The 26,746-nt window shown below is 46.6% G+C and overlaps 1 protein-coding gene across 1 annotated transcript; it reads right to left on the reverse strand.

Annotated features, from left to right (window-relative positions):
- Positions 1-26,746, reverse strand: LOC119394406 (protein suppressor of hairy wing). Its single transcript, XM_037661702.2, has 4 exons — positions 26,603-26,746; positions 26,040-26,116; positions 18,956-19,201; positions 1-6,556 (listed from the first exon to the last, which is right to left on the reverse strand). The coding sequence occupies exons 2-4, from the start codon at positions 26,049-26,051 to the stop codon at positions 5,159-5,161; spliced, it is 1,656 nt and encodes a 551-aa protein (XP_037517630.1). The 5' UTR covers positions 26,052-26,116; positions 26,603-26,746; the 3' UTR covers positions 1-5,158.

A 26,746-nucleotide genomic window follows, 5' to 3' on the forward strand; every position in this document is an offset into this window, starting at 1 on the left:
TTTCACATCGCTGGGAGAAAATGGTTTATTTCGAGAACCACAATTTGATCATCCATATCACAGTAATTCTGCACAAAAAGAAAGCTTATCTCAACATGCTTTCAACCAAGTAATCACATGATTCTCAATCGAGAAATGCCACACTTCAATGCCATATAGTGATGAGACATACAAGATCACAATGAGCTACAGAATGTCACATCCATTTAAAGTAACATTACATGTCGATACACTCTTAGGCAATGTCACAGTTATTATAAGGTCTTACCAGGTCACAGTTCTTAGTGTGCCAAACAGCAAGTATTCATATTGAATGCATTATATATTGCCATGCGCTGCATAATGGATGTGCAAATTACAAAGAGATGGCACAATCAACACTTCACAACATTTCCATTAAGATGTCACATTTTTCTAGAATAAAAAGTGAGAATACCAAGTGCACGTAGATGAGGCCCGAGCCCAATATCATGATGGCTTACTATTTCGCTTGCGACGATGGCACAATTTTCTATCATATCTTAAGTAACTATTACTAAAAGCAAAATTGAGTAGCTTGACCTACTATTCATATTATCTGCTTATCTATCCTGGACTCCTGCATACAAGAAATACCAATAAAGCTGTTTCTTTCATTTTTCTTCAAAATTTTTACACATACTGCTTTTCAAAATCCTTCAGTAAAAAAAACTGATGTCACCCAATCGGTGAAACAACTAAAACGCAGCTCCTCATACCTTGCGTTGTTTACTACACCTCAGCTATTTCTGACAATATGACAACCGTGTAAACGCACCAAACCTACTGATGTGCAAAGGGGGCTGCGTCACATTTCAAGAACATCACATTCCCAGACTGGCAGCTAAACATGTAATACAGGTGACGCTATTAGCTAGTGTATTACGTAACACACGATTCGGTCAAATAAATGAGTGAGAAAACAAAAATTACGAGTACAAGCAACCTTGAACAAAAGTGCACTAATTCAACGAAGACGAAGAACAGAAACACAGCATGAACGATCAAATGAGGTTTCACTGACATTACACGATGAGGTGGCACGAGAGCATTTTTCATAATCAAGTCTAGCGAAACGTGTGTCGCACGGCCATCCATTACGCTGCATACCACTGAGATTGATTGCTTGAGAGCACACCATTGACAGATGTCAACAGGTTTCTAACTATGCCCTTTTTGGACCACATGTTACTCAGTGAGTATATAACCTCAGACCTTTTGTCCCCCCACAGGGACATTGATTCACAGGCGACGGAAACTAGAACGGCTGTTGCAGCGGAGAGAACCAATGTCCGTCTAGAAGGACAAGGCCTGTGGCGCCATCTACCTTGAGCTCGGCGAAATTTCTCTTTCCCGCTCGGAAAAAACATGGCGGCAATCAGCGCCAGCACGTTTTATGCGAGACGGCCAGGTAAGTCGCTTTATCGTTGGTCTTAATGCTTTTCATTTTAAAAAATTGCAACGGAGTGCAAAGGTTTAATGCCTGGAGAACACATTGACACCGTCTAGAGAAAACCATTGACTTTATTGGGACCTTCGCAGCTTACTAAGTTTAGTGTCCTTGCACAGGGACATTGGGTTCATGTGCGTGTTTATATTGAAGTCAGATGGCCGACTAGCACATTCTTTTTTATGAAAGTTTACCAGTGGGAATTTAAGTCTAACTTCCCACTGCTTTGTAATTTCAGGCTTATCCACCAAGAAGGCAGACGAAGTATTGCAATCAATTTGCGACCGGGAAACTTCCGATATTTCGGACTCCGAGAATGAAGATGACGTTGACGACGTGAATGCCGCGTATGATTCCGACACTGAGGAGTATGCTGGTTCATCTTCTGATAGTGACGACGACGGCTCCAGCGGTGTAGGAATTTCGCCAAGGTGTCCTCTGTGGAAGGCAGCCAGTTCTTCACCAGCAAACAATGTGCCTGTTCTCGAGACGGGGTGTGTTTTTTCGGAAGCTAGATTTGGAGTTCTCGCCTGCCGACTACTACAAGCAGTATGTAGGTGACAACATGCTCGAAAAAACAAACCAAGGAATTCTGAGAGGGCATGGAATCATATCTAAAATCACTGGTCAGGAAGTTAAACAGTTTCTGGGTTGTTCCATGCTGATGGGAGTGATTGGATATCCAAGAATACGATTTTTTTGGAAGAAGGGCCTGGCTGTTAGCTCAGTAGCCGACACCATGCCACGGGATCGTTTCTTCTTACTGCGATCTAACCTGTGCTGCCAACTTGACGACGACATCAGTGATGACGACAAGAAGAGCGAGAGACTTTGGAAGGTTGCGCCTTTCGTTGAGATGGTGCGAAAGGGCTGCTTGGGCTTGGAAAGACCCAACTGCTTCTGTGTGGATGAACAAGTCATCCCATTTTCAGGGCGCTGTCCTATGAAGCAATATATCCCTAACAAACCAAACCCTGTGGGCCTGAAAAAACTTTGTTCTCGCAGGAAAGGACGGGCTGATTTATGATTTTGCAATTTACAAAGGCAAAGAGACGTTTCCAGGCTTTGGCCTTGGCATATCGGGCAACTCAGTCTTGAAGCTGGTTGAGACAGTGCCTGCATGCTCCACGCTTTACTGTGACCGTTGGTTTTCTTCGGTCGGTTTGATGGATGAGCTCATGAAGAAGGGCATTTTTGGCACCGGCACTCTGATGAAGAACAGAATGCCAAAAGACGCCCATTTCACAAATGACAAGGATTTGTTGAAGAAATCTCAGGGTACTTCAGAGCAGCAACTGCGACAAGACAGCACGCTTGCTTGCACAAAATGGGTCGACAAAAAGTCCATTGTGATGCTGTCGGCTGCCTTTGGAGTGGAGCCTGAAGATAAGTGCAAAAGATGGTGCAAGAAAGACAAGAAGTTTCTGGATGTCCCGCACCCATCCGTCATCAGAAACTACAATGCAAATATGGGTGGTGTTGACTTAGCTGACAGAATGCTCTCCCTGTATGCTCAAAGGAGCCGCACAAACAGGTAGACACTGCGTACAATTCTTCACATGTCTGACCTTGCTTGCGTAAACAGCTGGCTTCAGTACAGAGCAGACAAGAAGGCAAAGGGCGTCCAAAGAAAAAACATTCTGGAGTACCTTGATTTCAAGCTTTGCGTGGCCGAAGCATTGATATGGCAGAAGGTGATCGCAACTCGTCAAGAAGACGAAGATGACCTAGACATTCCACCAAGGAAGAGACCAAAAGCTCTGCCATCAGAACATTTCCGCAAAACAGACGCACTGCATTTGCCAATGAAGGACGACCTACCAAATGGAGCGAGGTGCTGGAACGCTGGCTGCAGCATGAAGACACGCCACAGATGTGCTCGGTGCGACGTGTACCTTTGCATAGAAGTTGGAAGAGACTGCTTCTATGAATTCCATTCGTGAGTTCTGTCGCAAAGGAATTGCTCTGATAGCTTGACTCACTGGTGTGTGGGGTTAAGAACGTCCCAAAAGTGATTTTGTTGTGCTCTAAATGTGTCACCAGAACTAATAAAAATCAATTTAATCTTTCTTTCTCTAAAGTTCATCCTCGAAACAGTTATTTGCGGCCCTTTCCAAATACACAAAAATGCATATGTATTTCTAGCAATGCCTAAGGATAGACCCAGTGTCCCTGCACGGGGACAAACAATTACTTGTTGTTAGGCTCTGCGCACATTGAAAATAATTTTTTTGTGGGTTCTATGCAACACAAAAGTAAGTATAAGAACTTGGTCAAAGTTATTTCTCCGTGCCATTACTCTCAGGTCTGAGGAGGATAAACATTTGTTTCCTCAGTGAAAGCTCAGTTGATAATTCACGCTATCTGTGTTATTCTTCTGTCGTCTTTGTTGAATTAGTGCACTTTTGTCAAGAACGCAGCACCAACTCGCCCAGCAAAGCACCCTTCTTAAGTACTGGCGGGAATCTTGCAGAGGTGGGCCATTGTTCAGGCATGTGTTCTAATAATGACAACGTTGCAGCCCTGACCTTTCTTTACAGTCATTACAGTCAATTTGCACACGGCAAAATGACCATCGAAGTTTCAGATAAAGGTAATACGTGCTCACGACCTGAATGTGTCCGCCATGACAAATGTTGAAATAATAAAGAAAAAAAAAGCGGAATGAGCAGAACATCAGACTTGTAAATAGCCTGTGTCAGAATGGTAGCTGTACACACGTTGAAGTGCTTGAGATGCACTTGGAATGAGTGTTTGGTAAGAGCACAGGGCATTTTTTTGAGCAATACGCCAAGTGGAGATCCGGTCAATGTCTTGCGTGAGGATGTGTACATAGTCCGCACAGGAAAGTAAGTTACAGAACTCCGTATCGATTCGAAGAGCTATAAGTACAGTAATTGTGCCGCAGCATCCAAATGCTATAGGCAGTGATCTCCAATAAAAGGACATGTGCATTTCGGCAACCCAACAAACATCTTCGACATCAAGCTTTGAGGTACTCATTTTTTTCCCCGACAAATACAAGTAAAACAAGGAATGTGAAAGGAATGCTATAATAATTAAACTCCGCAATACTGTTATCGCCCGAAGCTCGATTCACAGAAAATGGAAGTGCACACTAGCACGTCAACTACAAACACGTAAAACACAATTAAGCGGGAAAAAAGAGTTCCGTACGCTAAGTATGGGATCATAAAGCTGAACTGAAACAAACAAATGAACCCTGAATTGACAATATTTCCGATGTGCGGCTGATACATCAACGTCAAGCTTTCTACATCCCTCCCACACCAATTACATTCAGCAGTCATATCACCAACATTCATACAACTTCTTTATGAGTAACTCGGTATCTTGAATAGAAGAATCGCGATTTGAGCTTCAAAAAGCGTCAAAAAAGGTCGCAATGAAACATGAAAATTGTACCGAAAAGAAAGAAGGCTGCTCACCTCCTAGGGATTCTTTGTCTGTGGCAAACACTATCTGCTCTCGAGCTTTATTGTTATTATTTAATCAAAAAATAAACAATAATCACAGGCCTCCTTAGTTACACCATGTCTGCATTATCTTAGTCTTCAGCACGATTTCTGCGGGTGTCGACAGAAAAAAAAAGTTATTAGCCCCATCATGAAGTGCTGCCCCACGTAAAATTTCCTACAGCTTATATGCACACACACCATTCAACACAGGCTAGTTCAGCCTAGCTAGCTCCAGAACCTTATCAAGCACAGCATCTACACTCTGATCATCATCAAGGAGCTTCCCAGCAACATCATCTTCTAGCACCTTAGTAAAAAGTACTTTACAGTTTTCTCTGAGCTTATCAGCGAGGGAGTCAGAGCGAGACTCGAACGGGCTGCAGCCACAGTGACGAATCACAGCCTCCAACAAGTCACTTAATTGCGCATTAGGCCAGCCCAATCTCTCGAGTATCGGTTTTTCAATGAGGAAGCAGAGAAACTCCTCTATACGATTTTTCAGACTATCGCAGTTCTCCTCCGACTCATCCAATGGTGGCTCACTTTTAAGGTAAAAGTCCTTTTGCGTAGAGGTTGCAGAATTGCGAGATGTAGACAAATATCTTGTTGCCAAGTTTTGGTTGCGCATGACACAGGTGTCAGTGCATTGTTCTTTAGCGTGGTGATTTTCCTTTACACCCTTCTGTGAGATTTCACCTAGAAGTGCAACTAGACAAGTTTCATCCGCACCTGAGGGCTTGACAAACGATTTTTTACTATGTAGAACGCTGTCATTAGTGTTAGCTTGATGGAATGCATTGCGTGTAGTATGTATTGCACTTGCAAATTCATGCTCACGCTTTTTCAAAGACTCCATGTTAGCAGCCGCTTCGCCAGAGTTGGGGGACACATCTAATATGGATTGACGAGTTATCACAGATTCATTTACGAGTGCATCATCAGTAAAAGTTCTGGGAGGCGACAAACCGTCCGTGGCCATTGTCATGAGCGTTAAGCTGCTCCATGCCGGGTTGAGACCACCCAGAGGCTGGCCGACAAGGCCGTGCCTGTGGTCTTGGTGGGTAACGAGATCATCCTTGCGTGAAAACTTTTTGCCACATAAGTCGCATTTAAAATTACGCTGGCCTTTGTGAACGCACAGTACGTGCTCCTTCATGCGGGACTTGCGCGAGAACACGTGTCCGCACACGCAGCAGGGGAAGCCATTATTGCCCGTATGAGTAACAAGGTGGGCTTGCAGTGCCACAGCCTGGATGAAATCTTTAGAGCAGTGAGGACACTTGTGAGCGCGTATGCCAGTGTGCGTGGGAATGTGCCTGTTGAGCGTGCCCTTCAAGGAAAACCGGGCGGGGCAGTGGGGGCAGAGGAAAGGTTTTTCCTTTGAGTGAGAAAGCTTGTGCTTGTTCAAGGCACCCAAGGAAACGAAAGTCTTGGAACACTCGGTGCAGGCGAATGGTCGCTCCCCGGTGTGGGTTCGCTGGTGAATCTTCAACTGAGACTGCGACCAAAGGAGGCGGCCGCATTGATGGCACTCGAACCGCTTGTGGGGAGATGTTTTGCAATTTTCTGGTTCCACGTCATGCGTGGCGATGTGGTAGTCAAGCTTCGCCTGAAAGAGTTCCCACATGTCAATGCCAACCACAGTCCACATATGTGGCAGACTCATCAAAAATCATGGTTCATACAGGTTCCAGGGAGAGAACTGTAAGGATATTCAAAGACATTCAGGACCTCTAATGAGGCTTTTTCAAGGGTGCAGAGCAGTATCCAATGTAGCACTTGTTTACCATATAGCAATGTTTTCAGAACACTACTATAGCTTCACTGTGCTAGGGACACAAAAATATTATTCGAAATATCCAGCCTTGCTATGACTTTCTTCCATGGGGTGATGATCATAAGCTACCCTGCTATATCTTCAAGTACTTCCCAAATATACATTGGCATTAGTCCAATAAATTTCATCTTTGTTCTCCGCTTGCTCAATAAGATGAGAGAGGACGTTTCGGTGTGAAGTCCCCATAATATAAGCAAAGAAATAAAAAGCAGGAAAAAAAAAAGACAAACTGACTGATGAGAAAGTAAAATGAACACAGCATGAGGGCTGAGAAAATTGTAAACAGAGGAAACAAACCAGCACCAAGATCTGGTGCCAAGCTCTCCCACTAAGGCTTTCCAGTTCTGCATGTGCACTAGTAGAGGTTAAGGTTGTAGTACAATCAAACCCCAATATATCAAACAGGGGTACATCAAGAGAATATTACCCATAAAGAACAGTAGTAATACTTCACAGAAATCCTATGCAAAAGCATAGCACTGTACTATGCATGAATTAAGAATGTTCACGACCACCTTCGATATCAAAGCTTCACCCCTGAAAGTGAACTTCTCCAAACTGTAGTGTAGTCACTTATCGCATTAATGGAAACATTCCTGCCAGCAAAACAGCATTGTTTTTGCATAAGCTGCCAAACAAGGCACTACATGCAAGGGGAATAACATGCCCAGGAAAATAAATAGCAAGGTGAGTGTCTCAACCTATAAAGCAAGAACCTTAAAAGCAATGCAAATCTATAGAGCAATAAGGCATCAAAGCAGTGGTGAAGGTAGTTGTACAGTGATGTAAAAGCTACTTATCAAAGCTGTTTGTGGTGTCCTGACTTCTCTCTTGTGTCCGTGTTTGCCTCATGCCGTTTTTTTAACATGAATACATCTCTAATATTGAATGACCACTAAATCAAACTATTTTGTTGTCCTATCAACATAAGAGACATCCAGGTTTGATTGTTTCACTGTTTCTAAAATTTGGCATTTGCAGGGTCCATGCTAATCCATCACAGAAAGCTGCTGAAATAATCCTGAAACCCCTTTCATGAGGTTTTGCTGAATAAATTCATGAGTTTTCAAGGGGAAATGATGATTCCAGAACTTTCAAGGTTCTTGAAAACATACTCTTCAATTTCAAGAGTTTCAAGGACCTGCACACACCTTGGAAATGCACAGCCTATGAAAAGACGTTAAAGTTCTACAGTAAATATTGTCACGTGGTCGTGACGTCGACGAAGACAGCAGTCGGCGTTTGCAGGATGAAACTGTTTATTTGGCCGAACTTGTGGTCGGAAAATGAGAACTAGCAATACAGCAATACACGCTGTACAATGATAGCGGCGAACAGGGCGTCGTCCGTCGATCAACTGACAAGCGGTCAAGCGCGTCGGCTTTTATACAGGCGCTATGGAACTTTCCAGCAATATCGCTGGTGGCAGTGTTATCTCTCGACAAAGCTGGAACATTCGCGTGCGGCGCGCAATCTTAACAAAACGATCTACCAAAATCGTGAAGCTTCTCGAACACTGCTTCGGGGCCAGCGTCGAGCGTTGATAACCGTCCTTGCTGGTCAAACTCGAACACATCAAAATAAAAGAAGAAGCGGGCGTGGCATTGCCCCCCTCTGAAAGAGCATCGTCCCAAGGAGGTTTAAAAAAAACTTCTGGAGTGGAGCCGGCGCGCCGCCGCTGAAGCCGACGACCGCCATATTGCTCCGGGCAGAAAACGTGTGGGTGGTCGCTTGGGCCCGCGCGGAAGTTCCACAGATGGCGAATTTCTCCTCTTCTCTGGCGACAAGCGAGTGTTGCAGATGTTTAGACCCATGTCAAACGCTCCTGGACGCGATGGTGAGCTCATGCGCTGCCTTCGGCTGCACGAATCGTGTGAAGAAAAAGCCAGGAATCACTTTTCATGTGTAAGTATGCATCAAAGATCCTTCAGTTTCTCGTCTGCTGCAGCGCACTCTCACTCGACAAGTGCGTTTCCAACCTAAAGGTCTCATTAATTACCTATTTAGCTGGCGAATATGGGTTGAAGCGCAAGGCTCTGGTAGAGCAGAGCTGGTCGCAGCTCTGTTGGTTCTGGCTTGACAAAATGTTTACGTGATCACATTGTAAATCCAACGCCTCTTTTATAGGAGGCGTTGATAAATGACGAGTATGGGCTAGGTATCAATCGGGTTCGATTGGGAATTAATTGCTTATAATCATAGCACCATAGATAAATTACCTTAATTAAGAGATTTAGCTTAATTGGCGTAATTTTCAGATTAGAGGGCTTAACTATAGCCTAATTAGCACCAACTATAGACTCGGTCTTAATTGGGATCACCTCGGCTCATCTTGCCGAGCTCGTCATGACGGGCACGTGCGACGATCGGTCTACATGTATATGCACGATCGAGCTCGTCAAATATCCTCAACCGTTGTCCTGCGGACGCCTTTACGCGATCCGAAAAAGGACATAAAAATTCGTCTGTGAACGATTTCGCACGGATGTCCATAGGATTTTAAATTTTGGACGAGAGATGTAATCCAAAATATTACGTCCCACAATTGCCCCACGGACGTCCTATATCGGCTCTGGACGTTGGGCTCTTTCTCGGATGTCCAGCGGATATTCGTTGTCCATTGGGAACCTCGTTGAGTCACCAACATCTTTCGCTTCATTAAGAAGATCGTCTTTGCTGCAGCCATTGGACGACGATACCGATCACACCCATCGGGTGGATTGCCCGAAAAGCCTTTCATCTGTTGTTGGCGCAGTAGTGCAATATATAGCAGATTTTGTGGCACGAAAAGTGTATGCTTGCACATCCTGCGATGAATGCTGCGCTGCGCTGCTGTCCGATGAGCTGCCAGCACCCACAGCTGTAAAAACCAACGGCGGCCAGGGGCGTAGCCAGAAATTTTTTTCGGGGGGGGGTTCAACCATACATTATGGATGTTCGTGCGTGCGTTTGTATGTGTGCGTGTACATATACACAAGCAAAACTGAAAAATTTCGGGGGGTGTTTGAACCCCCCCAACCCCCCCCTTGGCCTGCCCCTGACTGCGGCCTTGTGGCGCCGTCGAAGGATGTGCTGAAGATTTGTCACATTGTAGAGAAAGAGCTTCGTGCTCTACAGATTCAATGTAAGGACTTAAAATCGTTGCATGCAAACAGTGAGCGCATAATGGTAGATGTATTGACAGTGGTTCTTGAACAAGCCTTATTTGCTCAGCTCGAGCCTCATTTAATGGACTGCGATCCACTCGACAACCACATTTATAATTTGTCGAAGGAGATTGCCATCCTATACATGAAAATCAGGTTACACCACATCTCAAAAGAAATCAACCGGAAGAACTCCCAGAGTGGAGTACGAACACGGCTGACAAGGACTGTTATTTTTAAAAATCTGTAAACGAGCGTAAACAAGATCTGCAGCAAGCTGGCCAACTAGTCTACTTTTGTATCGTTTCTTTTGCTGTGTTTTGTTTATAAGGGCGCGCATTTTGTATGTTTAGTTTCGTGATTTTCTGCATTATTCGTAAACAAGAGCGGCAGCAAGCTGGTCAACTAGTCTGCTTTTGTATCTTTTTTTTGCTGTGTTTTGTTTTTAAGGGCGCGTATTTCATATGTTTAGTTTTGTGCTTTTCTGAATTATGCATAAACAAGAGCAGCAGCCAGCTGGTCAACTAGTCTGCTTTTGTGTGTTTTTAAATTTTCAAGGGAGGCGTATTTCATATGTTTAGTTCTGTGATTGTCTTCATTATGATGCGTTTTGAAGTTCTTGTGAGATTAGTTGCTTTTCTGATTCATGTTTTAACCACAGTGTATATGTTTCTTTTTTTTTTCTTTTGAAATTGTGTAAATGCCGAGGCTGAATAAAATATTATGTACCACTTATCGGCTACACCATGTGCTTCATTTCGCGAATGCTGCAAGCGTATTGTGCGCGTTATCAGGCACACTTCAGCCCTGTATTATGGCATAAGAAACTGCTTTCTTCAATCTTGCAGGAAGAAAAAGCTAAGTAACACTAACCGTCCCGTACTCATGCTGCAACGCCCCCGCGAAAGCTCACAATTACGCTGGCCACGCTCAAGCTGCGCTCTCTCTTGCCCGGAGCAAAATGGCCGCCAACCAGTTTCCCAGGCTTCACCCGCTCGCGTGGGCGCGTATAGGGGACCTCCACTCCAGTTTTTTTTAAACCTCCTTGCATCGTCCCGATGCTTGCAACAGAATATGGAAAGGAAAAAAACAAGTGCATACACAAATAAATTACAATAACAAAGGAAAAAGTACAGTCCCCAGGTTCGCTAACGCGCAAAAAACGGCTTAAAGGCCAACTCCGGCGATTTTTTCACCATGTCAGGGTAATGGTGCTTTTATGTTCCCGAGACACTCTTGTCACGCGCCCGATAGCAGAAATGCTCAGCAAATTCGAAAATAATTTTTAATAAGCAAAAAGGCGCAATACCGAAACCGAAACCCAACCGAGTGTACTGTCTCCGTATGACGTAGTAGTTGTTACGAACCGGAAGTCGTGCAAGGCATGCCGGTCACGCCGGCGCGGAGTATGAAAACTGTGACAGCCGGGACGAGCAGGAGCACAGTGGAGAGGTGAGCACGCCGCGCATCAGCTGTAGTGTCTGCGACTGACAGTGCCGCGTCTGATACTGACAGTTAGCGGTGCCCTCTGCTGCGTCACTTCCATCGCCTTAACAATATTGACGTCACAGACGCAATGTTGCCAATAATTGTGGGAAACCGGGAGGGCGTTTGCAGACAATCTTTAAAATTCATTTGCAAACAATCTGCGCGTGTCACAAGCCTGTAATTTGGCATAAATGACGGAAACTTTCAAAGGAACGTACCCAGCGAATTTCATTGAGATCCATCGACCTCGAAAAATCGCCGGAGTTGGCCTTTAAGGCGCACGACATGGACGACTTCAGGTCGTGCGCGGCGTCGCTGGGAGTTCGTAATGCCATCCGGGACGACCTCGTAGTCAAGAGCGCCGTGACGTCGAAGCACCTTGTATGGCCCGAAGTATCGCCGAAGAAGTTTTTCACTGAGCCCACGTCGGCGTATCGGCGTCCAGACCCACACACGGTCACTGGGTTGGTACTCCATGTGGCGTCGTCGAAGATTATAGTGACGGCTGTCGACCCTCTGCTGGTTCTTGATGCGCAGGCGGGCGAGCTGTCGAGCTTCTTCGGCGCGTTGCAAATAGGTGGCAACGTCGAGGTCGTCTTCGTCGATGGCGGTTGGTAGCATTGCGTCGAGCGTCGCTGCCGGGCTCCTTCCGTAGACCAGCTTGTACGGCGTCATTTGCGTCGTTTCTTGCATGGCCGTGTTGTATGCGAAGGTCACATACGGAAGGATGGCATCCCACGTCTTGTGTTCGACGTCGACATACATGGCCAGCATGTCGGCGATGGTCTTGTTTAGCCGCTCGGTGAGGCCATTGGTCTGTGGGTGGTACGCTGTGGTCCGGCGGCGGCTTGTTTGGCTGTATCTCAGTATTGCCTGAGTTAGGTCAGCAGTAAACACCGTACCTCTGTCGGTGAGGAGGACCTCTGGGGCGCCATGACGCAGGAGGATGTTCTCAACGAAGAACTTCGCTACCTCGGCGGCACTGCCTCTGGGTAGGGCCCTCGTCTCGGCGTAGCGGGTGAGGTAGTCGGTAGCTACGACGATCCATTTGTTTCCGGTACTGGACGTCGGGAACGGCCCCAGTAAGTCCATCCCAATTTGCTGGAACGGCCGTCGAGGTGGCTCGATAGGCTGCAGAAGTCCGGCTGGCCTAGTCGGCGGTGTCTTACGTCGCTGACAGTCCCGGCAGGTCTTGACGTAGCGAGTTACGTCGGCGACAAGGCGCGGCCAGTAGTACTTTTCCTGTATTCTTGCGAGCGTGCGAGCAACACCCAGGTGTCCAGACGTCGGGTCGTCATGCAGAGCCTGGAGGACCTCTGGTCGCAATGTCGAGGGCACTACGAGAAGGGAATCGGCTCGAAGCGGCGAGAAGTTCTTCTTCAGGAGAACACCGCTGCGCAAGAAAAACGACGTCAGTCCTCGCGTGAATACCTTGGGAACAACGGTGGTCCTGCCCTCGAGGTATTCCACAAGGCCCCTGAGTTCTGGGTCCGCTCGCTGTCGTTCGGCGAAGTCTTCGGCACTTATGGTTCCCAAGAAGCAGTCATCCTCCATGTCGTCCTGCGGCGGTGGGTCAACGGGGGCGCGGGACAGGCAGTCAGCGTCGGAGTGTTTTCTTCCGGACTTGTAAACGACGGTTATGTCAAATTCTTGAAGTCGTAGGCTCCACCGTGCGAGGCGACCTGAAGGGTCCTTCAAGTTAGCTAGCCAACACAAGGCGTGGTGGTCGCTCACAACTTTGAAGGGACGGCCGTAGAGGTAGGGGCGAAACTTCGATGTAGCCCAGATGATGGCCAGGCACTCCTTTTCTGTTGTGGAGTAGTTGATTTCTGCCTTTGATAGCGACCGGCTAGCATAACTGATGACCCTTTCGAATCCGTCGGTCTTTTGCACAAGGACGGCGCCGAGTCCTACGCTGCTTGCATCGGTGCCGTATCGGCGTATTCGTCGAAATGCGCAAGTATGGGAGGCGTCTGCAGGCGTCGTTTCAGTTCTTGAAATGCTTGAACTTGCGACGTTTCCCACCTGAATTCGACGTCGGCCTTCGTGAGTTGCGTCAGTGGCTCGGCGATCCGTGAAAATTCCTTGACGAAACGTCTGTAATAGGTGCACAAGCCGAGAAAACGGCGTACGGCCTTCTTGTCGGTGGGCGTCGGGAAGTCAGCGATGGCGGCTGTTTTCCGCGGGTCCGGGCGAACACCATCCTTGCTGATCACGTGACCCAAGAACAAGAGCTCCTCGTACACGAAGCGGCACTTTTCAGGCTTCAATGTGAGTCCGGAGGTCTTGATTGCTTGAAGTACAACTTCAAGGCGCCGAAGGTGTTCGTCGAAGTTTGAGGAAAACACAACGACGTCGTCCAAGTACACGAGACACGTCTGCCACTTCAAGCCGGCCAGTACTGTATCCATAACCCGTTGAAAAGTCGCAGGTGCCGAGCAAAGACCAAAGGGCATGACCTTGAACTCAAACAGGCCGTCTGGTGTTATAAAAGCAGTCTTTTCTCGGTCTCTCTCGTCGACTTCTATTTGCCAGTAACCGGTCTTGAGGTCCATCGACGAAAAGTACTTTGCGTTGTGTAATCGATCCAGGGTGTCGTCTATCCGGGGAAGGGGATACACGTCCTTCTTCGTGACTTTGTTCAGGCGACGATAATCGACGCAAAAACGTTGAGTCCCATCCTTCTTCTTCACTAGCACCACCAGGGATGCCCACGGACTCTTCGACGGCTGGATGATATCGTCGCGTAGCATTTCGTCGACCTGTTTCTTAACAGCCTCGCGTTCTCGCGTCGAAACTCGGTACGGGCTCTGTCGGATTGGTCGGGTACCTTCTTCTGTTATGATGCGATGTTTCGCGACTGGGGTCTGTCGAATTCTTGACGACGACGAAAAGCAGTCCTTGAATTGCAGGAGCAGGGCTTGAAGCTGGTCTTGCTTGTGCTTCGGGAGGCTCGGGTTGACGTCGAAATCTGTGGGGATCTCGATCCTTCGAAGCAGGTTCAGTAGCATCGAAGAAGGCGAAAGCACTGCTGGCGTCCACGAATTCGTCGATGTAGGCGACCGTCGTACCAATGTTTAGGTGCCTATATTCGTGGCTGAAGTTTGTCAGCACTACCTTTCCTTTGCCATCGCGCAGCTCGGCTATGCCTCTTGCGACGCAAATCTGACGGTTCAGAAGCAGGTGCTGATCGCCCTCGACGACGCCTTCCAGGTCTGCTGATTTCTGAGTGCCGACGGAAATGATGACGCTGGAGCGAGGGGGAATGGTGACCTGGTCTTCCAGCACATTCAAGGCGTGTTTTTCTGGCGGCGTGTACGGCGGTAGTGCTTTTTCTGTGGATAGTGTTATCGACTTGGATCTCAGATCGATGACTGCACCATGAAGGCTTAAGAAGTCCATACCAAGAATGACCTCTCTCGAGCAACGCTGCAGGACTACGAAGTTCGCGGGATAAATCCGGTTGTTAATGGTGAGTCTCGCTGTGCAGATTCCCTCCGGTGTTACTAGATGACCTCCAGCTGTCCGGATTTCGGGGCCTTCCCAGGCTGTCCTAACTTTCTTCAGCTTCGCGGCGAACGGTCCACTGATGACAGAATAGTCGGCTCCGGTGTCAACGAGAGCTGTGACGTTGTGGCCGTCGATAAGGACGTCGAGGTCGCTAGTTCGTCGTCTTGCATTGCAGTTAGGTCGTGGCGCCGGGTCACGGCTACGTCGGTTTGTTCCGCTGCTTCCCCGCTGCGTTGTCAGGTCCACTTCGGTCCGCGAGGCTTCGTCGTCAGGGCTGTCTGGTTCGCGTCGGGTCTTCAAGGTTTCGTCGTGGTGTCGTCGGCGGCGGCGGAGGATCTTCGATGTTTCGTCGTACAGCAACCGTACCTCCATCGGTTGCTGCCCTTAGTTTTCCGGATACGGGCTAGGCGACCGGCCCCGGAAGGGGCCAGTGTACTGGCGGCGTTGGGGAGAGGCGTAGCGGCCTGGCGACGGCGATCGGGAAGGTCCTCGGGGGGGTCCACTGCGCTCCTGCCAGATAGTCGGCGATGTCACGTGGTCGTTCACCCTGCTGTGGACGCGGCGCGTCGATGGCGAACCCGCGCAGTCCCATCCGTCGATACTGGCAGCGGCGGTAGGTGTGGCCAGCTTCTCCGCAGTGGTAGCAGAGTGGACGATGGTCGGGGGCGCGCCAAACGTCGATCTTCCTCGGCGTGTATCGCTGACCGGCTGGCGGGCGGTATGACGTCGGTGGTGGCGGCGGTGGTGCCTGGCGGCGGAACTGCTGGGGCGGCGCGGCGTCTTGACGTGGGCGAGGAGGGGGGGCGTTGCGTCGGGCTGCAGCAGCATAGCTCATTGCTTGCAGCTGCGGCGGTGCCGGTTGAGGAACACCCAGTGATTGTTGGATTTCTTCGCGTACAACGTCCGCAATCGACGTCACTTCGGGCTGTGCAAGAGGTGCGAGCTTGAGCAGCTCCTCTCGCACGATGGCTCGGATCGTTTCGCGCAAGTCGTCGGAGCCGAGGGCATGAGCTCCTGCGCTGTCTTGAAATGCGCGGCGATTGTACTGCCGAGTGCGCATCTCGAGCGTCTTCTCGATTGTTGTTGCCTCCGCGAGGAATTCTTGGATGGTCTTGGGTGAGTTTCTGATTAGTCCCGCGAACAGCTCCTGCTTGATTCCTAGCATGAGGAAGCGAACTTTCTTCTCCTCGGGCATCTCAGGGTCTGCGTGACGGAACAGTCTCGTCATTTCTTCTGTGAAGAGTGCCACGTTTTCGTTTGGCAGCTGCACGCGGGTTTCGAGCAGAGCCTCGGCCCTCTCCTTGCGGACAACGCTGGTGTATGTTGCCAGGAACCTGCTGCGAAAAACGTCCCATGTTGTCAGGGTTCGCTTTTGGTTCTCGAACCATGTTCTAGCTGCGTCCTCCAAGGCGAAGAAGACATGCTGTAGCTTGTCTTCACTGGTCCAAGAATTGAAAAGGGCGACTCGGTCGTAGGCTTCGGGCCAGCTTTCCGGGTTTTCGAACGACGATCCGTGGAAGGTTGGCGGCTCCTTGGGCTGGCGAAAAAGGATTGGCGCAGGCTGCACGTGGTCGGTCATCGTCGCTGTGGTCAATGTTGAGATCTGCGGCTGCCTGGGTTTTTCGGGAAGGAGCCCGTGCTCTGGCTGCAGTCCCTTCTGTCTGCGGCTTGTTCGACGATCCGGGACTTCCTTGCCGTCGTCCTCGTCGCGGCTTGGGCTTGGGTCAGCGCTCCGCGGTGGCGTCCGGATCATGAAGCAGCACCTCCACCAGATGTCACGTGGTCGTGACGTCGACGAAGACAGCAGTCGGTGTTTGCAGGATGAAACTGTTTATTTGGCCGAACTTGTGGCCGGAAAATGAGAACTAGCAATACAGCAATACACGCTGTACAATGATAGCGGCGAACAGGGCGTCGTCCGTCGATCAACTGACAAGCGGTCAAGCGCGTCGGCTTTTATGCAGGCGCTATGGAACTTTCCAGCAATATCGCTGGTGGCGGTGTTATCTCTCGACAAAGCTGGAACATTCGCGTGCGGCGCGCAATCTTAACAAAACGATCTACCAAAATCGTGAAGCTTCTCGAACACTGCTTCGGGGCCAGCGTCGAGCGTTGATAACCGTCCTTGCTGGTCAAACTCGAACACATCAAAATAAAAGAAGAAGCGGGCATGGCAATATATAAAAAATGTGTTTATAACTACTTGCAGGCATCTATTTCTAACACTACTAGAACTTTCCCTCTATGGAAACTGTAGACTGCAGCAGCCTTCTTGAAAACACTACCATAAAATTCCAAGCAAGCCCCCCGCACGCCCTCCCCCCTGCCCCTCCACACCCTGATTACACACCACATACAGGCAACACTGGCCTGCCAGAATCCAATCCAATCCAATCCTGCTTAGCAGCCCGATCTCAAAGCACCTGTGTTTGAAGTCTCGTCAAAATTTGAAACTTTCTTTTTTGGCGTACAACACCCATGACATTTGCCAGGTGCCCATGAGCACGGTCTTCGAGATCCGAATTTGCAATTCGTAGAAGGTATCTACGGTGCATGCAGTTAGCAAACGTAAGCCCTTCGATATCTGCCTCTGTTGCCCAGAGCTGTATTGGCATGAGCTCATGATCGGAAGCCCTTCCATGCCACGCTTCCTGCGGTCTGACTGCGTTGCCTTTGTGTTTCTCGTGTTTGTGAGTTGCTGTTAGCAGCGCTGTGGCAGTGCACTGCACCACGAATGAGAGCCAGAAGACTTCTGAGGAAGTCCTAGTGCACACAGTTTTTTTATCGTGGGAAAACTATCACCATCTTGACTTTTGGTGCCTTTCCAGGAAAGCACCCCACCTCCACTTTGCCAGTAACTTCAGCTTGCTCAGGGGGCAGAGGGCACTTGCTCGAAACTTTACGGTAAGTTTAGTACTGCAGTGTTAGGAAAACTCATTGGCAAACATTTATAGCAATGCAGCAAAAAAAAGGAAAAAAGAACGACGCCAGGCCTGCGCGGAAAGCGCAGCAAAGTCATAGCGAAAGCTTGAAGAGCGGCATTTGTAAAGCCCGTTATAAACTCTCTTGTGAGTACCAATATAAGTACACTAGCAACGTACCCACTACGCCACAAATCATAATTTTTGTGAAGTTGGGAATCATCCACCATGACATTACTAGTCATTCTGCGGAGAAGCAAGGTACCATCTGTAAGGCATTATGTGCAGTTTCTTGATGCGATGGCTGATGATGATGAAGAATTATGACTGAGCATATTGTAATGGATTGGAAGCTTTAAATTACCCACTAGTTACGTAATTCGCATTGTGTGACGCCCGGTGGTTATTTCACTCTCCCACCACGCTTTATAACATACGCTAACGTGAGAAAGAGATAGAGAGAGGGAATTAACTTTAATGAGACCCTGAGGAAATGGATCATGGGAGCCTTATGGGCTTCCTTGGCAACCAATAGAAGAGCACTTGCGAGAAACCCACTACGCTATAAATCATAATTTTTGTGAAATAGGGAAGCAATTTTTCGTGGTTCTGCGCAGAACCGTGGTACCTGCTAAACACCTGTAAGGCATTATGTGCACTTTGTTGATGCTGTGGCTAATGACGATGAAGAATTAAGGCAGAGCTTTTTGTAATGGGTTGGAAGCATTCAGCAACCTACTCGTTGCGCAATTCGCATTGTGTGACGCCTGGTTACAGAATTCGCGTTGTGTGACACTTGGTTGTTATTTTACTCTTCTACCACGCTACATTATGTATGTTAATGTGGTTCCTTCCTGTCATGAAGCCTGTATAGGGTCTTTTTGCAAAGCAATTTCAAGCACCGGCATGGCTCTGAGGTATAATACTGGGCTCCCACGCAGAGGGCCCAGGTTCGAACCTCGTTCCATCTTGGAAATTTTTTCTTATTTCGTTTTTTTCTTATTTCGAGCGATAGTGGTTACGGACACCGGCGGTGCCGGCGGACAACTACGGCGCCAAAAACGGCCCTTGTGATCCCATAGCAGCTTTCGCTGTAAAAAGCTCACCTTTGAGGAAAACAGTTTGCCGCACGTTGGACAGGGCAAAGAAAGCTTGTGCTCTGTAGAGCAAACTGCATTTTGCAGGTGCCTCATCAGATGGTACTTTCGACCAAAAGCTTTGTTACAGATGGGACATGATAGTGGTGCTGAGACTTTCTGGCAGTGTTCACGGCTCAGAGAAGTGGGTGCCTGTTCAGTCTTGACAGCGTTGGATTTACTTGTGTCCTCGTACTCATTAAACGAATGGTCACCCTGAAATTGAGACAAAATGGCTACACATCAATAATGAACAAGTTTAACCATTCAGGAGAATGAAAAATAGTGCAAGTTGGTAGAGGCTCGTAGGCTGGCTGGAAAACAAAGCGAATAGACATGAACGAAGGAAAATAACTGCTGTAGTTTTATGGGCCAAAACCACAATAAGATTATGAGGAACGCCGTAGCGGGGACTCCGGGTTAATTTCAACCACGTGGGGTTCTTTAAAGTTTACCTAAATTTAAGTGCACTTGCATTTTGCCCCCATGAAATGTGGCCATCGTGGCCGGGAATCATACATGCATTCCCGAGCTGCTTAGCCGTGAACCAAGTAGAAGGAAGGAGACAATCTCCTTTTTCATAGTCCTAGTCTAGTCACGCTGTTTGCATCTATTTAACCGTTCCTTTGTCTTTAACACAGCTTTTCTTAAGACACAACGTAATGAAACTAACAGGCAATGAAGCCTAGGAAAGTATAGAGGCATTATTTGCAGTCTTTAACTGCAGTGTTGTAATTCTGGTATAAATGGAAAAAAATTAAAATAGATAAAAAAGACAACTTGCCGCTGGAAGCGACCGAACCTACAACTTTCGCACAACGCATCCGATGCTCTACCAACTGAGCGGCAGTTGTCCTCCCATCCACTTTATTAGGTATTTCTGTGCATGTGAACCTGGGCGGGTTAGCCAGTGCCACCTGTAACCATGGTGCCACTGCCATCACAGCAGCTACTCACTGTGATGGCTACAAACAGCACTGGCTAACACTCTTCTAGCTGTGCAGGTCTGGTGTCCTTAAAAAGTACAAAAATGGCTGCATCAGGTCAACGTTCGTAAATGGTTTAATCGTGTAAAGTTCTTAGAGAAAAGCAAGCTGGCGTTATTGCAAGCAACTATCTTTGTACATTACGGTGAGAACAGTCACACAGTATGTGTTGAAGGGAAGGGTTCTGTGCGACCAGTCATCACACATGGCATGGTCGGGCATTTTGATGCAGAGTGCGAAAAATTTCGTAAAGGTCATGAAATTACTGGTGGCCACTCCAGCACATTAGGAAGAACATGTACAGATGGGTCTACTATTAAAGGGAACACTTGCGTGCAGGGCATGTTTGCATTTCATTCTCTTGCAAAAACACGGTGGCTTAGATTTGCATAAGACTACTGGTGGTTGAACCACGGACCTCTTGCATGCGAAGCTGATGCTCTACCACTACGCCATCGCTGCATGGTGGCCATGGAGAGTACTTCAGTAACCTGAATTACAGAGATGATTACTGAACTGGATACGGAAAGTAGAAGAGTAGGTCTGAAAATTAATATGCATAAAACTAAAGTAATGTGGAACAATCTTGGCAGAGAACAGCGCTTTGCGATAGGTGGCGAGACACTGAAAGTTGTAAAGGAGTACGTCTACTTAGGACAGGTAGTAACCGCGGAGCCGAACCATGACAGTGAAATAACTAGAAGAATAAGGATGGGATGGGGCTCATTCGGCAAGCATTATCAAATAAGGAATGATAATCTACCACTATCCCTCAAGAGGAAGGTATATAACAGCTGCATCTTACCGGTACTTACCTACGGAGCAGAAACCTGGAGACTTACAAAGAGGGTTCAACTTAAATTGAGGACGACGCAGCGAGCGATGGAAAGGAAAACGATAGGTGTAACCTTAAGAGACAGGAAGAGAGCAGAGTGGGTCAGGGAACAAACGGGGGTTAAGGACATCATAGTTGAAATCAAGAAGAAGAAATGGATATGGGCCGGGCACGTAGCACGTCGGCAGGATAACCGGTGGTCATTAAGGGTAACTGACTGGATTCCAAGAGATGGCAAACGCGTGAGGGGAGACAGAAAATTAGGTGGGTAGATGGGATTAAGAAGTTTGTAGGTATAACATGGCAGCAGAAAGCACAGGACCGGGTTGATTGGCGGAACATGGGAGAGGCCTTTGCCCTGCAGTGGGCATAGACAGGCTGATGATGATGATGATGATGACTGGTGGTTGACAGTTCTACCTCTTTTTGACAGACTCGTGCAGTGCATGAACAATGTTTCCCTGTCCCCTAGCTGTTAGAGGGCCAGCAAAATGAAAGGTGCTCATTGGAGTGCTCCCTTTAACAGTGGACTGTACTGTACAAGGCTTTCTTTACATAACACAGTTCCTATTTTTAAAAGTTGCATGCTGCCAGAGTCCAGCTGGCACACAAGCTATTTAGTTCATTAGGCCTTATTCATAATAACTCAGTACCTTTTAAAGTGTGTAGTTATAAAAACAAGTATATCTACTATGAAAACTATAGTTGGTTACTACCTAGGAATAAGTACAAGCTCCAACCACAAAACCATGGCATGCTTGTCTGTCAGGTAAGAGGGTCATACCAGCTGGTTTTTGCTCACAGTGCAAATACTCTCTCTGCTAATATAAATATAAGGCATAATGGAAAATAAATGCATCTATTTTCCCACTAAAATATTATATTTCACTGAGTATGGGCGTCAGGACCTGCGATAAAATTTGTCGGGACATTCAAGCTTTCTGCCTAAAGCAAGCAGCCCAAATATGTCACAGTATGAAAAAGTTCTACTACTATCTTACACACGCAAAAGTGCTTGAGGTCACAAAAATAAGCAAACGTAATTGGAGCACCTACACAAATTCTTCAGTCAAAAAACATTCGCACACAATTAGTACAGTGCTGAGAAAGGTATACTTAGGTGCCTCTTAGGTATGCCCACTGATGCCTCATTGATGTTTTTATAAGGGAGAATTTCTCAGGTTACAATATTTATTATAAATAACTAAATCTCATTAATGAAATTACTGGTGGCCACTCCAGCATACTAGTACAGTAACACAGCTTTTATTTTTAAAAACTTTGGTGCTTGATGGCTGGGACACCCTGTTGCTTTGAACCACTTCTCGACTATTTTGTGAAGCATCAGCTGGAATTGTATAACGGAAAGGCTTCACATGTTACTTTTCTAGCTCAATGCACATTTGGTACTGTATTTTGCTAGCTGTAAAAGCTATCCGTCTAATTAATGTGCATGGCCCCGAGAACATGGGAAATAAATAATAGGGTGTGTGCAAACAAGGATTTTTGAAGCCTAAATAAGACTAAGAGTAAAGGCAAATCAAACCAAACACTGAACACTTTTTGAATAACAAACAGGTTTTTCTTAGCATTAACATAGAACAATGCTGTCAGCATTCACTATGTTATAAAGTTTTTAACATTACAGTTCACTTGAAATATGCTAGATTCCGGAAGCTCGAATGGAGTACTGTAGTTAGACAGCTCCCTTGGAGCTCACATAGTGATGTGTTAGAAAGCTGGTTTTAAAAGGTGGTCTGAAGAGCTTGTTAGCATCTGTGTATAGCTTTCAGACTAAAATGAAAATGTCCATTGGCTGCAGCAATGGCCGAGCAAAAGAAGCAGTTATTCCTTACTTACAATAGGCGCTATAAAATGGTGTCACCTTTCAGTCAAGTAATTTTGCTATTACACATATTTGAGCAAATCCCAAGAGACTGGGATACGCGGTTCAAGCTTCAATAAATAACACTGAAAATACCCATTGCTGAATACCGAATCTTAGTGAAATTTGAGCCCGAATCACATTTTAGTCAAAAAGTCTGGCTCCCAGAGAAGTTCGGCATGCTCACGTGCTCTTCAATATTTTGGCAAGGGGAAAATTCACTTCATTTATGTCTTATTTTCATCATGGCTGATTGCACTGTGCTAACATGTGAAGTATTGAAATACTACTTACAAAAAAATTGGCCGCGTATCTGCGTGCTATGCTGCAAATGTCGTCATAGTCTTCTGCCAGCAGTTTTTTTCTGTCCGAAGTTTCTGCACGTTTCTGCGCCATTTCAGCGCAGCCTAAGCAACACTAGCATTTTCAGTGCAGCCTAAGAAACACTAGGGTCTTTAGAATTACGTATCTATGTATTTTCTAGTAAAGGAACACACCACCTAATACTTATGTATTGATGTGGCGCCTCAGATATGCGTAATATTTTCTTTTTGATCGACAACGTTCACAAGTATGAACGCGTTCAGTAAGTGCTTAAACTTTGGCCAGGTGGCTGAACTTTGCGACAGACAGACAGACAGACCAAAATTTCTGCGTTCCGGAAGACTATCCTCTTTAAAAATTGGGGCAGCTACGCACTAGTGGTGCAGAGACTGAGGAAGCAGTGGATGGAGCTGGTGGCATTGCCCTCCTCCTTTCCCTCCTCACCCCCCTTTCCCACCCCTTGCTATACTATACTATACATGGCTATGCTTGCTCTCTCTCTTTTTTTCTATTTCTTTTTTGTGTCTGTTTGTTTCTATTTCCTTCTCTGTCTTAGTACCTTTTTTCTCTTTCTTCCCTTTCTATCTCTTTCCTTCTCCCTCTGTACCCATTCTCTCGCCTTCTATCTTTTTCTCTCTTTCTTCCCTTTCTCTCTCTCTTTTTTTCTCTCTATTTCTCCCTTTCCCTCTCTCTCTGTATTCATCCTCTCCCCGTCAGAGTTATTGCATCCCACGCCACACAAATCGGCGCACATGTTCTGATAGCAAAGTAGATGAAGAAGAGGATGAAGAGAGCGCGTGCCGGTTCACGATGATGATAGTTTTCAGGTCCCGCCATGAATAATGAAAAGCTTAACAGCTCCGCTGTAAAATGTTTGCATTTGTGAATGGTGACTGCTCATTTTGATTACAGAATCAGATAGGAGAAAAGACAGTTAGTTATTTGAAAATTTCCGATATTCGTAGCTCCATAAGAAATCCCAAGGGACTGCAATTATGTGCATAACTAAAATACATTGACGGCAGGTGAATAAAGGAGCGCTAGAATGAACCATAGTATACCCCTTAACATTGTGAGAATGGCTTCCGTCTCAATAAAGCTTGCCCTGGGAGTGCCAGAAATATATTGAAACACCCAGCTGTGTTTGGTGGCAAAGAGTGAACTCAAGAAATGACCTTAAAGGGACACTAAAGAGAAACAATGAATCGGTTTAGATCAATAAGTTACGCTCTGAGAACTCTAATGTCATTAATTTCACCATCATAGGTTTATCAATAGAGCAGAAAATCAAGTTCAAAGTTTCATTTTTAAATTTTGCGCTGAAATCTCCTCGCGTGACATCACGGATTTCGAAGTGTATTTATTGTATTTTGGCGCCAGTGGCACAACAAAATTAATCCAAACTTGGTATGTTAAGTCTATGGCCCCCTCAGAGGACAATGTACTTCATTTTTACCAATTAGGAACTACGTAGTCCCCAGTAGGCGGTGTCAAAACATGTGACATCACAGCAAATGGTGTGGAAACTTCTAGGTGGCGTTGCCACCCACATTTTGCTTTTGCACGTTTTCACGCTTACTAAGTGTCTTCTCGCAGCAAGCGTGGTGTTTTTGTCATCCTGAAGGAGTACTTTACCAATATGAGAAAAATCGTTTTGCTCTTTAGGGTCCCTTTAAAGTCCTCAGCTATCATAATATGCAATAAATAGCCTATGCACTACTGTTAATCTTGTTTACATATTTTTGCTTTTATATGAACTATCTAGCAGCACTCTGCCTTCTTCCACTTTTTAAGCACTTGGCAATGCAGTCACAACCCTGCAGGTAAACGAAACAAGGTGTGACGACTTGACTCCGTTTGGCAGTCATCTCTGACCTGGTCAAACCAGGCCACAGCACTGAGACAAAGTAATAAAAATTACATAGGAGACACACACCACATAGGAGACACACTGGCTTAAAATAAGATCTACACAGCACAAGCACTAGACATATGAAGTGATCTTAAGACAAAAGAATCAGATGTGTTAAGATATCCGTGACTGCAGTGAAAATAGCTGCAAGGAAAAAAAAAAGACACACATGCTTGAAAGTCATATGTGCGGTCCGCTACTGCTAAGTACTGTGTTTTGTGCAAACAGAAGAATTTCCGCGCAAAGGCATTCAGCACAAAGTAGTGAAGCAAGACAAAAGGCAAGGACTGCTTTGTGCTACACGCCTATGCAACTAAAATAACAAGGAGACATGCTAACCCAGCCTGAAATCATTCTGAAATTGCGACGGTAGAAATTAATCCAAAGAAAAACTGGGGTGCCTCCACAGCCCATTATCTACAGTGGGACATCGAAGGTCCCATGTTTGCTTTTACTGCCTTTGCAATAAAACCAAAAAGATCTGGAAAGTTACTTTTTCATATGCAGCAAGGGATTTTACACCATCTGATGAAGTCTACAGTGGCCGGTCTTCTAAGCTACCCCTTTTACCAAGCATTGGTATGCAGATATCCTCTTTTGTGCTACCTAGCTTTGGCACTAGTCAGGCACTTTTTACAAAAGAGAGGCACAGTACAACAACCTTGGCTACAGATTCATTCCTAAATTGCTCGATTTCATATCAAATGCACATTTCGTTAATTGTTCCTAATAATTTTACGAGCAAACATTTTGTTGTACTCGGTAAAACATTCAATAGCTTGGACAGGCACAGTGCACTGTGAATAAGATACTCAAAGAACTTTCCCCAGCTGACTTTTATAATTCCCAAGTCAACTCGAACGTACAAAAACGAAAGCAACACAAACATGGTCCTTAATTAGCAACATGTACCAACCACAGTGGTACCAACAGTTATCTTGGAGAACAAGCAGGTCGCGGCCGCAAGCAGTGTTGAACAGGTAGTTGAACAGTGCTTGCGGCCGGCAACATCGAACTGATTACATAGCACGTCTGTAATGGGAACATCTACTTGCTTCCACAACACACGTGCACGAACACAACGCAGAACGCCGCGACTCCGGCGCACGCACCTTTGTCGGCATGATGTTCAACGCGGTAAGCAGTAGCTCGCAAGTTTTTCTTGAAATGTGGTGGAGGCGCACTATGGCTGAAATAAAAGCACAAAACCTGTTCAACGAAATGCTCTCGATCGAAGACGAACGGTGCAATTAAGAAGCCGGTACAAACAAGCCACCGGCTTGAATGGAAAAGTTAATACACAACGCAACAACGGAGAAGTCGACAATGAAAGCACGCATTTCAAACAACTTTGCGATTACATGGCCGTCACACGAGAGCGTCACAAACGCTGCTTGCAAGCACTGCGTAGCAAACTGAACATCTCTTTTGAACAGCACTTTCTGAACATTTGCATCATAATGGTGTCCATCTGTGTTTAGCGCGTATTCTACGGATTCTCTCGTTATCGCACGAACTTTACTCCGGCGTGCATACTACAGTTTACACAGTACTGGTGCTAGAACAACACACAACTGAGAGTGGCCACTGACAGTTCGAAACCGGCAGTTACTTTTTACGGAGTACTGTGCTTCATCACGCGATAGTGCGAATTGTGCATTTCGGTAGCACTCACAATGTCAAAGACACAGCAGACGATATGTAGCATGTCGATGCCTCTCGTGTCACATGTCCGGTACGATCGACACAAAGGCGAGGCCGATACGCGAGAGCTTTCCCCCCGCAGCAGCTCACGTGCGTCTTTTCTTGCTTTTTGATT

The sequence above is a fragment of the Rhipicephalus sanguineus genome, chromosome 5, assembly GCF_013339695.2.
Source record: "Rhipicephalus sanguineus isolate Rsan-2018 chromosome 5, BIME_Rsan_1.4, whole genome shotgun sequence".
NCBI lineage: Eukaryota > Metazoa > Arthropoda > Arachnida > Ixodida > Ixodidae > Rhipicephalus > Rhipicephalus sanguineus.

Bases quoted from the DNA above. Each gene is read 5' to 3' on its own strand.
- LOC119394406 (XM_037661702.2), bottom strand. The intron at 6,557-18,955 runs GTGAGCTTTTTA...GAACTCTTTCAG, and splicing joins GCAAACTGTTTTCCTCAAAG to GCGAAGCTTGACTACCACAT.